This window comes from Platalea leucorodia (genome assembly GCF_965183815.1).
Source record: "Platalea leucorodia genome assembly, chromosome: 9".
Taxonomy (NCBI): Eukaryota; Metazoa; Chordata; class Aves; order Pelecaniformes; family Threskiornithidae; genus Platalea; species Platalea leucorodia.
The window spans coordinates 16,974,131-16,988,709 of record NC_138831.1 but is presented as its reverse complement, the minus strand read 5'-3'; the positions used below and the strand labels follow the sequence as shown (position 1 = coordinate 16,988,709).

The window sequence follows — 14,579 nt, the reverse complement described above, 5'->3', positions numbered from 1 at the left end:
AACCAAACTAATAAAAAAACAACTGGAAGAGAAAAAAGTCAACGCACACCTACTACAGGAAGTATAAATTACTTTCTCTGTCTGTGTCCCAGTCTCTCCAGAAGCATCACCACCTGAAGAGGAGAGGAGAGGAGAACAAAGGAGAGGAGAGGAGAGGAGAGGAGAGCAGAGCAGAGCAGAGCAGAGCAGAGCAGAGGGAGGGTATACAACCTGCTCTGCACACCCCCTCCTCGGGCACCAACTGCAGCAGGGTGAAATCCTTAGCTTAATTCGACAAATGACTTAACATGACCACACCTTGTCTAATCAATAGACATACTGTGCTACTGGAATGTCCCTAGTAGTTTCCTATGACACCAGCTATCGCTCTTCACACATGTTTTCCGTTGACCAAACATCATGCTTGGCAGAGGCAGTGCTTGCTGAGGAAAAGGAACTCTTCCACCAGGACGTAACACAAATCCTACTGAACTGAAGCCAAACCCAGAACCGTATTTTAGTCCAGCAATGAAAGGTTGGGTTACCTCTGGGCAGGCCTAGGAGGAGCGCAGGAGGCCATGGGAGCTGGGGTGCTTCCTTAGATGAGAACACTAGGGGGCAAAGGCAAGAGACTGGCCTAAGAAAGGCTTAATTAATGAGTTAATGATCTACCCAGGGGCAACTGTAGTGGGAAACACCAAGGCGAAGACACCTGTTTCTGTGTAGCTGGTGTATGTTAGGTGCCGAGCCTCTAGACTGGGCTTCCATTTTCTGCTCTTGTGCCCAGGAGAGGTCTCCCCCCTCGTCCCCACTCTCTTGTTGCCTTCTGCCTGGGTCAGAAACCATGGTCTGCTAGTGAAGGAGCAGCTCCCCTAAACAGAAAACAGCTCTGGGGTGGCTTCAGTTGAATGTTGCGCTGAAGAAGTTATACGCATCAGAGGTGGATGAGAGCGGCTCAGAGGAGAGCAGTGACAGGCCTACTGCAGGTGTAGGACAAGCTAAGAGGGCTGTTTTGGATCAGGTTGTTCTAAAAGAGAGGCAGTGAGGATGACGAGGGAACCGTTTGTCTCTCTTCCTCCTGCCAGACAACAGAGCATTAAACCCATAATCAAAGTCAATTGGTTCTCTGAGTGGCTGAGAGTGGGGAACTCTTGGCCTGCACAGCCCGAGAGCCAGACCACAGAGGTGCTGCACAGCCAGGCAGTGAGGAGAGGAAAGGGGTCGCTAGCATGTGGGAAATTGCCTGTGGACAACTCAAGGATCTGACAGACCTTTGTTTTTCAGGACTGTCCATCCTGATCTCTGATTTTTGCTATTACCAGAACTGAAAAGGCCATTAAGAGAGTTCCTAATAGCAAACCAGATATTGCTATGAAAGGGCAAAGAGAAACCCCCCTGTTTATCACCATTCCCTCAGGCTAATCCGAGACTGGAGGCTGGCTCCAGCTTGGGCTGCTCCCTGTTGCTTTCTAAGAGTAAGCAGATAATGCACTGGGGAATGACACTTAACTGTACAACAAACGGAGGATTTGCACCCACTCACTGATTGTATGCCTTGCTGGAAAAGCACAGCTAATTTGATAAGAACCTAACTTCCAGCTATGAAATCCAGACACCTTCGTACCTGGCAAAGGTTCAGGTGGAAATCTATCGCAGGGTGCATGAGGAGACCTGAGAGACCTCTGGTCATCGTGAAAGCGAATGCTAGGCTGGGGAGGTTCGCTTAGGAAATACAAGTATTTTCTTTGCCAAAACTGACTTAGGCATTGGGATTCCTGTCTGATCCTAAGCAGATAAGCTTAGAATTGAGCATGCCGGGCGGGGGCTGAGGGCTGACCCAAGCAGGGTGGACTACCTGGGAGTAAATGGCCAGCACTGCTCCTCACAGCCTGGCTGGCTGCTGGCAGTCAGTATAGGCTGCTGCACCTCATTCCTACCCCAAGCACCTGCAAACAGAGCAGGCGATTGTGCTGTTTTCAAGCTTATCTCCTGGTCAGGGTGGTGTCAAGTCCTTTTCCCCAGAGAGGCAGCTGTGCCTCTTACCTACACAGGACCCCTCAGCAACTTCACGTGCAGAGCAAACAGCGGAAGAAGATTTTGAACGTGGCTCCGTCTGTTGCGCCTTGGTGAGCACATCCGTAACCCAGAGGTGGCTCTGCCTTTGTGTTTTCAGCACCCTCTCTGGTTGCTGGAGACAGGTGTGATGGATGGTTTCCCTTCCCTTCCCTGTCAGCAGCCTGGCTGCTCCATGATGGCAGACCTGCGGTGCCCTGGGGCACAGGGACATGGGCAGCACGCCTGCCTGAGGGGTGATGGCAGGGACCCTTCCTGGGCCCCCCAGCCCAGAAGGCTGGGCCTGACCCCTGTGCGGGCAATGTCCCGTTCCCGATGAGAGTGTGGTACAAAAGCCACCCGTCTCCTTGCTCCCTGCACGCGCATTCCCCCCTGCGCCTCCCTCCCTGAGCCCAGGGGTGCTCCGGGCAGGAGGGCAGTGTGCCTGGGCCTCCAAACCGCCATCATGGCATCCCCGCTCAGCCTTAGGGAAGCCTAGGGCCTCTCTCCTCAAAGAGGGATCCCCACGCCCCTGGGCTCTCCCTCGTGTCCCAAACAGGCCAAACAAGTGGGCCCAGGCCTCCAGCCCGAGCAGGGGCTGTGCTGGAGCAGCTGCAGGCAGGGGTGGGGGGGTCCCGGCCGGTCAGGGCCACTGAGGCCCATCAGTGCCTGAGACAGGCCGGGAGGCCTCCCGGCCCCTCTCCCCTACAGCAGTGGCATTGGCCCTTGGCTTCTGCCTTCCCCAGGGCTCGGGGACACGGAGAACACACAGCTCCTCCCGCCAGGCCTGGAGCGTGAGCGCCGGAGGACGACGCAGAGCCGCTGCTGCTCTCGCTGTGAGTCAGGGCAGGCCACGTCAGGCCCCAGCACCGGCCCCGACGCCTGCCCGCCCACCCGCATGCCCTGCCCCGGGATCCCGACCAACGGCACAGCCCCGCAGGTGAGTGCCGGGGAGGGGTTCGGGAGCTTCTTGTGACTGAGACCGAGCGTGTTTCGGGGTTGTGTCCTGGCTCTTGGTACACGGCTGGGTTCTTGAGTACTCCCTGAGGCATCACGACACTGTACGAGGGGTCGTGGTGCTGTGGGGGCAAGGCACAGGACTTCCCTGTACCTCTATGTCTTCCTGACTGGACTTCCACATCTTTTAATTTTGGGGTTTTTTTCTATAAGATCCTCGTGGCAACCCCCCCATTTTATGTGTAGGGGAAGATTTGTTTGCCTTAGCTTTACTCAGACTAGAAACATGAGCTCTTCTGGCTTCTGATGAGCTCATTTTCTTCCCTTCAGAGCTTTCCAACGACCACAGAAAGGAGCACACGGCGCGTAAGGAGAAATACAACCCAGGTAATTTCAAATGGGGTATGTAAATGCGTTCGGGAGTGCTGCCATTATTTTACCAGCTTGGCTGGAAAACAGGCAGCAAACCGCCTCAGGTTTGTGGGTGTAGGGCTGGCAGCAGTGCGGCCACCGTGTCCGGGCTTGCTGTGAGAGCCGGGAGAGGAAGGAAGCACCGGTGCTGCGGCAAGGGGCAGGCGGGCTTTGCCCGCTCCCTGCTCACCCCCGTGGGGACGGTCACACCGAGCCTGGGGGGCTGCCCTCCCCATGGTGACATGCGCTCGCTGGGTCTCTCCACCTGCCTGTGTTCAAGGATGCTGTAACGAGTGAAAAGTCTTTGCGTTTTGCTACTTCTTTGTCACATTTCAACTATATGTGACAACAGGAAGGCAAGCAGACAGATAGCAGCATTCTCTCGCTGGTGGCATTGCCCGAGGAGACTAGAGTAGGGACAGTTTCAAACCGAGCCAGCGTGGATCAGTTTTTGTTGTCTCGCTGGAAGAAACTACCAGCTTTCACCACGGTCACAGCCTTCCAGGACATCTTCCTGTGGAACCAACTGCTAGGACCAGCCTAAGACTTGCAGGTGTGCTTTATGAAGTTGGTTTGGTTTGGTTTGGTTTGGTTTGGTTTGGTTTGGTTTGGTTTGAGAGAAGGGCAGACTGGGACTTAACGTTGATGTTACGTTATCGAGATGATAACTCGATACTTGTCTGGACGAGGCCCTGAACAGCTTGATCTGACTTTGAAGTTAGCCCTGCTTTGAATGGGGGGTGAGCTAGAGAACACCAGGGGTCCCTGCCTAAATGATCCTAAGATTCTTCACGTAAAGACTGAGTGGGAGACAGAGGGTACCACAGACGTCTCTGGGACTGGGGCTGTACCAGGCTGACCTCTTCGCTTGAGATCCATTGCTTGTTCCTGTTCCCAGCTAGTAGTGTGGTGTGTGTCTCGGATCCCCTCCTGGTCTCCTGACAGGCTGTTGTCATGGTTCTCCCTTTTTCCTCTGACCACAGGGCTCCTCACAGGAGTAGGTGTTGCCACACAGTTGGTGTGGCCAAAGCCGTTTTGGTGTGGGGCTCTGTCTTCTAGAGGGTCCCGCTCCTCCCAGGACACATGCTCTCGCGGAGCTTGAGCCCTGTGGGATCAGCCTGTCTGGTTCATCTCCCAGTAGGGATGCTGGGCAGCTCACTGCGGTACGGAGTTCTGCCCTTTTTCTTTCCCTTTCTGGGAGTCTCGGTAGTTCCTGAGGGCTCTGCAAGACCAGGCTTTCTGGTCTGGGCGCTGCTTATTCCAGGCTGTCTCTGGGAGGTGGAGGAGCCTCCTGATCCTCGGGCTGATGCTGCTGCTTCCAGCAGCTGCTGTGGTGTGCAGCCTTGATATATTTGAAGCATTCGGATTGTTTTACAGACCGGGGAATTCTGCTTGCCTTTTTTTTCTTGTACTGTGTCTTTTTCAGAACATGATGCCCCAGGAACGCACATTAAACTTTTCTGGAGCGGACTTGTGTATCCTGAATCGGGAGACTGATTTACGTGCCGTGTTAGTGGTGCTGTTCGCCCCACAGCACGTTGAACGTAGCAGGAGATGACAGCATGCTGTGTGTCCTCAAAGCATGCTTTCCTCTTGTCCTGAGAGAGCCAGCTGCTCAGGCGACCTTGCAGCTGTCGGTATTGGCAGCTGAGACCTTTTCCCAGCGCCTGAACTGGAGAGCAAGCTGTTTTGAAGGCACCTCGAGTCGTTGTCTCTCAAAGAGAAGATTGGCCCTGCCTGCCTGTGGTTGCCTGCCGACCGCACCAGGTCAGTGAGCTGGGGAAGTCAGGGGAGTATGGAAGGTCTCCAGATTCACTGAGATTTGCGTGTCCAGGTTCCAAAAAGCTGTTAGCAGTATTGCTCTGAACTCTGCAAAGCATCAGGACCTGGGACTTGGTCCTAGTCCACATAAAAGCTTTTGGGTGGATGCACCGTCACCTTACCTTTCCCCTCACCGTCCCTCTCTCCCCCTGCAGTCTGACGCATCCTTGTGCGTTTTCACTTTATATCACAGAAACGTGAAGTCAGTGGTTGACGGAGCCCTCTTTTTTGGGGAGGGGAGGATTCTCCTTGGGTACCTCCTGGAGCAAAAGTTTGAGAATAATATCCTGGGGAAACACTGGATCGATCCAACTCGGAGTCCTGCCGACAGCTCGCCTTGACTTCTTTGTGTTCACAGGGGATGCGTGTGCCTGTACCTCTGTAGGTAGAGGAAGAACACCCCCAGGAAATCTCCAGGGGAGACCTTGTCTGGTATTTAGACTGAATTCAAAAGCTAGATGTGCGCTGTGGGTTCTGCCTCTGGCCCTTGTGGCAGAGGAGGGCAGAAATGCCGTTGGAGCCAAGGCTGGGTTAAACCTTGCTTTTAACGCAAGGGAAAGGAGCTGCAGGAGGGCTCGCTTGCAGTAAAATACTGCTTGCACGTGGGAGAAATGGCGGTGAGACATGGATTTACATTACCTCTTGGAGGCCATTCTCCCCCTCTCTGCTGCTGGTGTCTCTAGTAACCCTCAGCATTTCCCCTAACAAACACAGCTGACGGCAGTACCTGCTTTGGCTGCCCTAGCTCCCCAAAAGTCCTCCACAAAAGGTGAGGATTGAATATTGACATCCTTTGCGATGGCTGTGTGCTCAAAAGTGCTGAGGAAAGGGGCTGGATCAATGTTGTGGTTTAACCCCAGCCAGCAGCTAAGCGCCATGCAGCCGTTCGCTCCCTTCCCCCCACCGGTGGGACGGGGGAGAGAACCGGAAAGGTAAAAGGGAGAAAACTCGTGGGTTGAGATAAGAACAGTTTAATAACTGAAGTAAGATAAAAATAGCACAGTTAAATAGGTAAAGCACAAGCTGTGCAGGCAAACAAAAGCAAAACAAGGAATTCATTCACTCCTTCCCATCGGCAGGCGGGTGTTCGGCCATCTCCAGGAAAGCAGGGCTCCATCACGCGTAACTGTTACTTGGGAAGACAAACGCCATTGGGCCGAACGTCCTCCCCTTCCTCCTTCTTCCCCCAGTTTATATACTGAGCGTGATGTCATATGGTATGGCATAGCCCTTTGGCCAGTCTGGGTCAGCCCCCCTGGCTGTGCCCCCTCCCAGCTTCTTGTGCACCTTGGCAGAGCATGGGAAGCTGGAAAGTCCTTGACCAGTGTAAGCCCTACTTAGCAACAACTTAGCACTGCTTAGCAAGACCCAAAACATCAGTGTGTTATCAACATTATTCTCATCCTAAACCCAAACCACAGCACTGTACCAGCTCCTAAGAAGAAAATTAACACTATCCCAGCTGAAACCAGGACCATCAAGAGGGAGGATCAGATCACAGAATGTCCTGAGTTGGAAGGGACCCCCAAGGATCATCGAGTCCAACCCCTGTCCCTGCATAGGACAACCCCAAAAATCACACCATATGTCTGAGGGCGTTGTCCAATTGCTGCTTGAATGTTGGCAGGCTTGGCACCGTGACTACCTCCCAGGGGAGCCTGTTCCAGTGCTCCACCGCCCTCTGGGTGAAGAGCCTTTTCCTAATGCCCAACCTAAACCTCCCCTGGCATATCTTCCTGCCGTTCCCTCAGGTCCTATCGTTGGTCGTCAGGGAGAAGAGATCAGCGCCTGCCCCTCCTCTTCCCCTTGTGAGGAAGCTGTAGACCGCGATGAGGTCTCCCCTCAGTCTCCTCTTCTCCAGGCTGAACAGACCAAGTGACTTCAGCCGCTCCTCGCATGGCTTCCCCTCTAAACCCTTCACCATCTTTGTGGCTCTCCTCTGGACACTCTCCAGTAGCTTTGTATCCTTTTTGTACTGTGGGGCCCAAAGCTGCACACAGTGCTCAAGGTGAGGCCGCACCAGTGCAGAGTAGAGCGGGACAATCACCTCCCTCGACCGGCTGGCAGTGCAGTGCTTGCTGCACCCCAGGACAGGGTTGGCCCTCCTGGCTGCCAGGGCTCACTGTTGGCTCAGGTATGATGGATCAGGGAATGGTCCTTGGGGCTGCCTGTGCTTCCCAGGGAGTGTGCGCTCTCCCCTGCCTGTGGCTCTGCCTCCATGAGGTGCTTCCAGCCCTACTGCAAAGCCAGAAGAATGGAGGTGGGAAGGGACCCCAGGGAACTGGGAGGACGAGGAAGAAGAGAGGTGCTGATTTTGAGCAGGTTTTGTAGCAGGCTGCTCCTGGAAGACTGGTCAGGGCGGTGGGTGGGGAGAGTGCCCTCAGACCCCACGTTGATCCCCCGTGCTTGCTGCAGGATTTGTGGGCTCAGCCAGGCCAGCGGCTGGGCGCAGTTCACTGCTCCCCCCTTGTCTAGCAGCCAGCAGCCCCTTCCTCAGATCCCCAGCCCCTCGAGCCTTCCCCTTGCTCCTTCGCAGCCATTTGGGAGCAGGGCAAATATTTTTGTATTGATAACAATGGAACTGCAGAAATGACATGAATATAGACTGTGCGCTAACTCGTGCACAAGCGGGCTGAGGCCGGACACGTCGCACCAAGGTGGCTGCCACAAGGGAGAGCGAGCTCCTTTGGTCTCGGGTGCTTGGGCTGCCTGCTTCTCAGTGGCCCTGAAACCCCTTGGCTGTGGGTTCCTGTTGTTCTGGGGGACTGTGAGTTCCTCGCTGCCCCTGTGACAGTGCCTGGAAAACAGGGCAGAGCTGCGGGCTCAGCCCTGGGTGGGACTGCGTCCCAGCCCTTGGACGGAGCTGCCCGACGGGACGTGCTCCACTCCCCGGGAGGGCAGCTCCCCCGGCTGTGCTCCAGCAGCTCTCCATGAGCACCCTGAGAGCTGTTCCCATGCAGCCTCGGCCTGGCCGTGAGGTCACAGCGGGGCTGTGAGGTCACAGAGCCCCGCGGGGCTGCGCCAGCCGTATGAACTGACTGCTCAGCCCCCCTGCCCCGAGTGCGGCAGCAGCGGTGGCCACAGCGGTGGTAGCAGCAGCATGGTGCGAGTGCAGGGGGCCATGGCCCCCGCCCAACGCCTCCTCCTCATCCTCCTCCTCCTGGTGGCCCTGCATGCCAGGGCTGCCTGGGCGGCTCCGTGGCGAGCGAGGGGAGCAGGTAAGCGGGCGGTGCTGATGCAGCTTTTCACGGGCTAGCGGGCTGCTCTCCCTGAGAAGCGTGGATGATGGGTTTTTTCCTCCAGTGCTTTAGTGAGGGTTTCCTCTCTGTGCGCGAGAGCCCGAGGGGCCGTATGTTGGTCCGTCCGCTCCTCAGGGGTGTTGCACATGGCCTGGGAAGAGTGTGTGGAGAGCTGCCAGGTGTCTGCCAGGAGGTCACCGGGCCCCTCTGCAGCTTTGGCAAGCTCGACCTACACCTGGCTCCCATGTTGTTACCTGACCCCCTTCCAGTGCCTGCACTTCACTGAGGCAGCAGTGGGTCCCAGTGTGCAAGGGAAACATTTCTCATCTGTGCTTGCTTCTAGATGAGGGTGGTGGCAATGGTTATCCAGCTTCTCGGCTGGATGTTGGTTTGGAGCCCTTGGGGCATCCTGGAGGTAAGTTCTCGATGTCCCTTTCCTTGGTGGTTCGTTTCCTCCCAGCACAGTGGCACTGCAGGCATGCAGTAACTCTGGTGCAAACACCATGCTCCTGAGCGGAAGGGAGAGAGGAGTGCCGTGGGGCAATTCCCCCTTTGAACTGCACTCTGTGCCACTCTTATCTGAAGAAGTTTCTTGAGCTGCGTCACAGGAGCTGTTGTGTCCTGCGCTTGTTTGCAGCTGTGCCTGCAGGCGAAGGTGACAGAGCTTCCCAGCTGGGTTCCAGGAGCAAGGCTGCGGGAGATCGCGTGGGTATGTCATGGCTTTTTCCTCCCTTTGAGAGCTGCCAGCCCAGCGCTCAGCCAGCCGGGCACCTCTGCAGGTGTGAGGATGGAGACCTGCACGCGTGTGCCCTCCCCTCGCGTGGTGTCCTTACCGCTGCTGCGGTGCAGTTCTGCCGATGTAGATCACAGGCGATGACGGAAGCTTCTCTGGGTGTTTAGTTACAGATGGGCCTGCAGGGAGGACTTTCCCAGCTCCTCGGCTGGATGCTGCGCTACAGCCCAGCCGGCATCGCAGGAGTGAGTAGTCTGTCTCTGCTGACCTCAGGGGCTAAGCCCTGCTTTTCTCTAATTTATTCATGTGAAATTGAACCGAATACTTTCTGCTCAGTTCCTCGAAGAGCAAAGTTCCAAGGCAAAGGAGGAAAAAAGTGCCCAGAGCCACCTGAAGTCCTAAGGGAAATCCTGAGGGAGCTGGACAGAGGACACGGTGGGTATATTTCACTCTGCCTTAGCCGTCAGACTCGGAACTGGAGGTTTTAGCTACACGTCTGGACGTGCTGTGGCCTGCGCAGCAGGAAGGGATCGATCAGAGCCTCGCAGCAGCGATGCTGTGTTTCACGCCTCACCGGCAGGTGCTGGCCAGCCACAGAGACGATGCAGAGCCTCTGCTGCCAGTTGTGGTTCAAGCTGAGTGCCAGTTTTACCGTTACGGCTCAGAGCTGGTTTGGGCAGACGTCGGTATGCAGATTTGAGGGCCTGGCGTGTGCTGAACTTCTGTTCAGCTCACATGCGGCACTGCTTGCCCACTGGGCCAGTTCCAGGCGGGAGCGAGGTTCCAAGCAACGCCGGTTGCCCTTTCCTAGTGCTGGAAGTCAGGTGGAGATGCCGATTCTGCAGGCTTTTTGGGTTGTGCTCGATTTCCCGTCTGCAGAGCGACAGCTGGGAAGGGACGAATGTGACCGTTGCCGGTGCTTACAGGGAAGGGCACGAGGGCCTTTCTCAGAAGGGCTGTTTCCCTGGCTGGCCTGGCTGCAACTTCTTCCTGTCCTCTTTGAAGAAAGGCATTTAGCATCACCTAACAGCTTGCCAAGAATGCACTACGTGCGATGCAAACCAGCAGGTCACGTGTAATTTCCCAGTCTCCCAGCAGGTCAGGCGTGACTGTTGTTTGGAGTAGTGACGAGGCGCAGCCCCAAAAGCCCAGGCGTTTTTTTCTAAACCTTATCAAAGTCTTTGAGAAGTCTTGCCTCCTGAAGATGCCATCTCCCTGATGGGGAACGGTTCCATCTGATCCAGCTGTCCCTCCTTCTTTCTCAAGAGATGGACCAAGAGGCTGTGAAAAACGAGGTGTTTCCAGAAGGAAGCAGCGGCTCACTGCCAGTCCCTCCTAAAGAAACAGAGGCGATGCAAGCCGCCGGCATGGCAGGTAATTGCTGTCCCATGGTCAGCCGGCGTCACCCATCAGGATGGCTGTGTGTCAGCAGGCTCTTCCCCCGGTGCCCGCTCTTGCACGTCACGTCAGCAGCCAAAGCTGAAAGCGTTTTGGGGTCGAGGCATCTGGACCACGTTCCGCAGATGATGGGAGATGTGACTCTTGCACGAATGTACCCCCGCTGTAGCTGCAGCCCAGAGCTTGCCGTGAGGCCCTAGAGGCCCAGGGCACAAGAGCAGCACAGAGCGGGATCCCTCCCGTGAGCTGAGGTCCAGAGCGATGCCCTGACTCCCAGATTGGGCAGGGGCTTAGAGGGAACCTCCCCGTCCTCGCCCATCCTCTGTGCCTGAGCCACGCTGAGGCCTTCCCTGTCGTCTCTGCTTTTTGGCAGTGCTGTCAAGGCCCAGTGAAGACCACCACGGCAGAGTATATGAATTTTTTCGAACGGACTCAGGTACTGAGCAGTCTTGCTGGGGTCCCTAAGTGGGAGACACGTCCCGAAAGCTGGGAGCGGCTGCCAGCGGTGCCCCTGCTGGAGACAAGGGAGAAGGGGAGAGCAAGGTTCAAGTGCCTCTTGAGAAGGCCGACTGCGTCCCCTCGGGGTGTGGGAACTGGCCCGGGGGGGGGAGGGCAGGGAGAGTTGGGGGTGGCAGTCCCTGCTGCAGGGATGGTTTTTGTCGGTGTCCCTCGAAGGAGCGACTGGTCAAGCAGCTGCGCTCCCCCGCGTGCTCTCCTTCTGGCCTTCTGAGTTTTGTTCGGTGGGACAACATGTCCCAAAGGGTGGGAGCGTGCCTCCAGGCACCAGCACTGGCGGGAAACGGAGAACTTCCTGGCCATATCAAAGGTGCTGCAAGCTTACCAGGGGCGCACAGGACGGACTAACATCCCGAATTGCTCCTCCAGGTGTGGTCGGCGAGAGAACCACAAATGTTTCCAATCCCCAGAGGACCACAAGTGCTTTCTGGCCCAAAGATGTGCCAAGGCGCTGCGCAGCAGCAACCATCTTTTCCCTGCCGCTCGTGATACTGTTGTGCTATGTCATGATCCGTTGGCGGAGGAAGAGAATAGAGTGAGTCGTTGATTTCCCTCTGCCACTGCTGCCTTAGGTGGCTGCTCGTAGCCACGAAGCATTTCAGGTCGGGCTGCTTGCGGAGCGCCAAGTTAGCGCTAGGCCAAAAAACTCTGCTGAGGTTTCTGCTGCTGTCAGGTGCTTTAATTGGCCTCTTAATTCCTGGGCCGCCTTCTCGGGAGCCTGCTCTGGCTGGAGCCAGTGTTAGCTCCAGCTGACCCTGCCCGAACAAGAGCAGCCCCCAGGAGCGACAGGCATAGGCAAAGCAAGGTCAGGAAGAGAAAGAGCAGGGGATGAGATTGCCCTAGGAAGCGAGACGGGCACTAGCGCCCGCTCCTGACCAGTGAACCTGCCCGCAGGAATGGCCCTGCTCGGTGGTGCCATGAGGTGCAAGTGTCCACCTCGGCCAAGGTGTGCCAGCAGCTCAGCCCGCGGTGGTGAGCCTTGCCAGCTCTGGGCCGTGCTGTGGAGGAGAGTCCCTGTGTCTCATCTGCAGCTGAGGGCCTCAGCAGCCTCCTCTCTTCCACAGGCGCCTCGCTTCAGCTTTGGAAGCCCAGCTGGAAAGCGGCGGCCGCCCCTTGCGCCCGGACATCCGGACCAGCCGGCCCGCCATCCCTGAGGGCCGGACCATCCGCCTTGGTGCCCCTGAGAGCCGGACCCAACACCAGCAGCCGCGGCTTCTGCCTGGAAAACCGTCGCGCCCATCCTCCCCACGGCCCCCGCGCCCCCCTAGCCCGTCCCCAGAAGCCCTGCTGCAGCGGAACCAGCCCAGAGCCCTCCAGCCCCAGCCCCAACAGAAAGAGCCTCCCTGCCCCCCGAGCGTGCTGGCCCGGACCTCCAGCGAGGACTGAAGGCGGCCCCGCCAGGGCAGGGGTTGGGGGTGCACTGGCAGAACCCCGACCGACAGCTTCGGGGATCAGCCGTTTCTCTCCAAATAAAGAGGGACAGAGCTGTCGCACGTGTGTCCGGGTGGTATCAACAGCAAAGCCTGCGAGGCACCAGCACTGGCTGAGCTCGTGGATGCCCACAGTGTCGGCAGGCAGGAGCCAGGCACGGGGCTCCTCCGACCAGTGGCGGGGCCCTGAGGGGCTAGGGGAGCCCACGGCCATGGCCAGCAACAGACAGCAAGACCAGCCTGACTGACACACGGTGCAGGAGGCAGTGACAGGAGCCCGACCTGGCCGGTCACACGGACTGTTGGTCCTCCGCTCCTAGAGGGGTGCCGCACGTGGCCTGGAAAGAGTGCTTGGAGAGCTGCCAGGAGCCAGCCAAGAGGTCACCGGGCCCCTCTGCTGCTCACGAAATTGGTGCTGTGGCTCGCAGGGGCACGGGAGAGCACACAGGGGAATTATCCCATGCTTGCCTTGCTCTTATGTGCCATCCTGGGCTTCACCCACAGGCAAGGGACCCTGGGCTAGACCGACCTCTCTTCAAGGCCCAAACACCCCAACAGCCTCCATTGCTTCATTAGGCACATGGGACTGCAATTCTCTAGTTATGGGCTGTCCCTGAGACTACAGCTGCCAAATCAGCTTCCCCCGTTGAAAAGTAGGAGGAGAGCATTATCAAAACCAGTGGCTTGCCTCAAGATCCAGGCTCCTCCGATGCACGGCAAGGCCGCTGGCTGGTGCCTTGCTGCCTGGGAGCGCGCTGGAGCACGGTTCGTGTTTCCTTGGCTCCCATCTTTCGTTTGCTAAAGCTCAGCTACAAAAGCTACTACCATAAATATGAAAAGGTTTTTTGAAAATTCCACGCCAGCGCGTGCCAGACATTTCACAGCCAACCCCGAAGTGCTGCGTCAGTACCAGCTCTGTATTTAGGGATGACTGCAGGAACTGGATTGGGAGAGCTCAGCTCTCCTCCGCAACCCAACCTGCATTAGTACCACCCATCCCTCAGCTAGGATAAACTCTTTTGGGGGTGGATCACTGTGTCTCGGTGCCCATGTCTCTGTGGGAATGAGGATTACACACCGGCTGTCTCTGAGTGCTGTGCATGCCTTTGAACAGTGTTTAAGTAGCCCTGTTGTCAGGGAAAACAAAGAGATTAAACAGTCCACGGATCCGCTTTGCTACAGCATTGCTCCTTTCCTGCGTGACCGCACACAACTACTACCGTGTCTCCTGATCCAGAACCCCAACCAAATCCCAAGCTCCAAAAACACAGGCCACGTTTGGTTTGGAGACTGCTCAGGGAAGGAAATAGCTCACATGCAAGTGCCAGACCCAGGCCCACTTTCCCTCCTTTCTAAACCAGACCGGCTTTGCATTTCAGACAAATGCTTCAAGTATAAGAGAAGCAGAAACTCCAACCTCATAGCAACTGCTTTAGTCTCTGGCCTTTAAGGCAGACTGACTACCATTGCAGCTGCTGTGTTTCTGTGCTAAGAAACTCAGCACGTTTCCACAAGAAGTCTGAGCTGTGAAACGACATTTTTGCTTTGCAGGTCAGTCGTCTGAGCTGCCCTTCAGTTCTGCTTTATTCCTGCCACGTACAGAAAGCCAGAAAAGCCAGAAAAGCCAGAGCTTTTCATTTTCTAGCACGGCAGCGAGAGAGCCCATCGTGGCTGGGAAGGGCTTGCTCCAGCAGGCTGGGACACCCTGTGCCTGCAAAGGCCTACGGAGCTGAGCATCAGCAGAGCCAAGTACAACTAAAAAACAGCCCCGGAGAGGGATGTGAAGGGCAGGGTGGGAGCAAGGTTGCTGGCAAGGGCCTCCTGCACGCTGTCGCCGTGGCCAGGCACAAGGCCACACGATGGCAGCCTTTCTGCACAAATGCTTCAGCCCAGGCTGCAGGACCTTCAGGGAGTGCAGCAGTGCTGATGGGCTGGTGGCTTTTTCCCTAGCTAACTTCTGACCCCACGAGAGGGTGGATGTTGAAATGTTGGTCCCTTGCAGAGGGGAAAAAAGGAATACCTTCTGGGGAGCTGCAGAAACTT

At 56.6% G+C, this 14,579-nt stretch overlaps 1 protein-coding gene across 4 annotated transcripts; it reads left to right on the top strand.

Moving 5' to 3' along the window:
* The first annotated feature begins 5,102 nt into the window (after positions 1-5,102).
* Positions 5,103-12,621, top strand: LOC309595393 (uncharacterized protein). 4 transcript variants are annotated; one of them, XM_082322269.1, is made up of 10 exons: positions 5,103-5,652; positions 6,972-8,438; positions 8,803-8,874; positions 9,097-9,168; positions 9,360-9,437; positions 9,529-9,627; positions 10,459-10,566; positions 10,964-11,026; positions 11,476-11,641; positions 12,171-12,621. In XM_082322269.1, exons 2-10 carry the CDS (start codon positions 8,321-8,323, stop codon positions 12,490-12,492), a joined length of 1,098 nt encoding a protein of 365 aa, XP_082178395.1. In that variant the 5' UTR covers positions 5,103-5,652; positions 6,972-8,320; the 3' UTR covers positions 12,493-12,621. The 4 variants fall into 4 exon arrangements, with proteins under 4 accessions (XP_082178395.1, XP_082178396.1, XP_082178394.1 ...); XM_082322270.1 differs by having other exon boundaries at positions 5,142-5,166; XM_082322268.1 differs by lacking the exon at positions 5,103-5,652 and having other exon boundaries at positions 6,197-8,438.
* The last annotated feature ends 1,958 nt before the right edge of the window (positions 12,622-14,579 follow it).

Bases quoted from the DNA above. Each gene is read 5' to 3' on its own strand.
- LOC309595393 (XM_082322269.1), top strand. From the start codon at position 8,321: ATGGTGCGAGTGCAGGGGGCCATGGCCCCCGCCCAACGCCTCCTCCTC. The intron at 8,875-9,096 runs GTAAGTTCTCGA...GCTTGTTTGCAG, and splicing joins GCCCTTGGGGCATCCTGGAG to CTGTGCCTGCAGGCGAAGGT. The intron at 9,169-9,359 runs GTATGTCATGGC...CTGGGTGTTTAG, and splicing joins GGCTGCGGGAGATCGCGTGG to TTACAGATGGGCCTGCAGGG.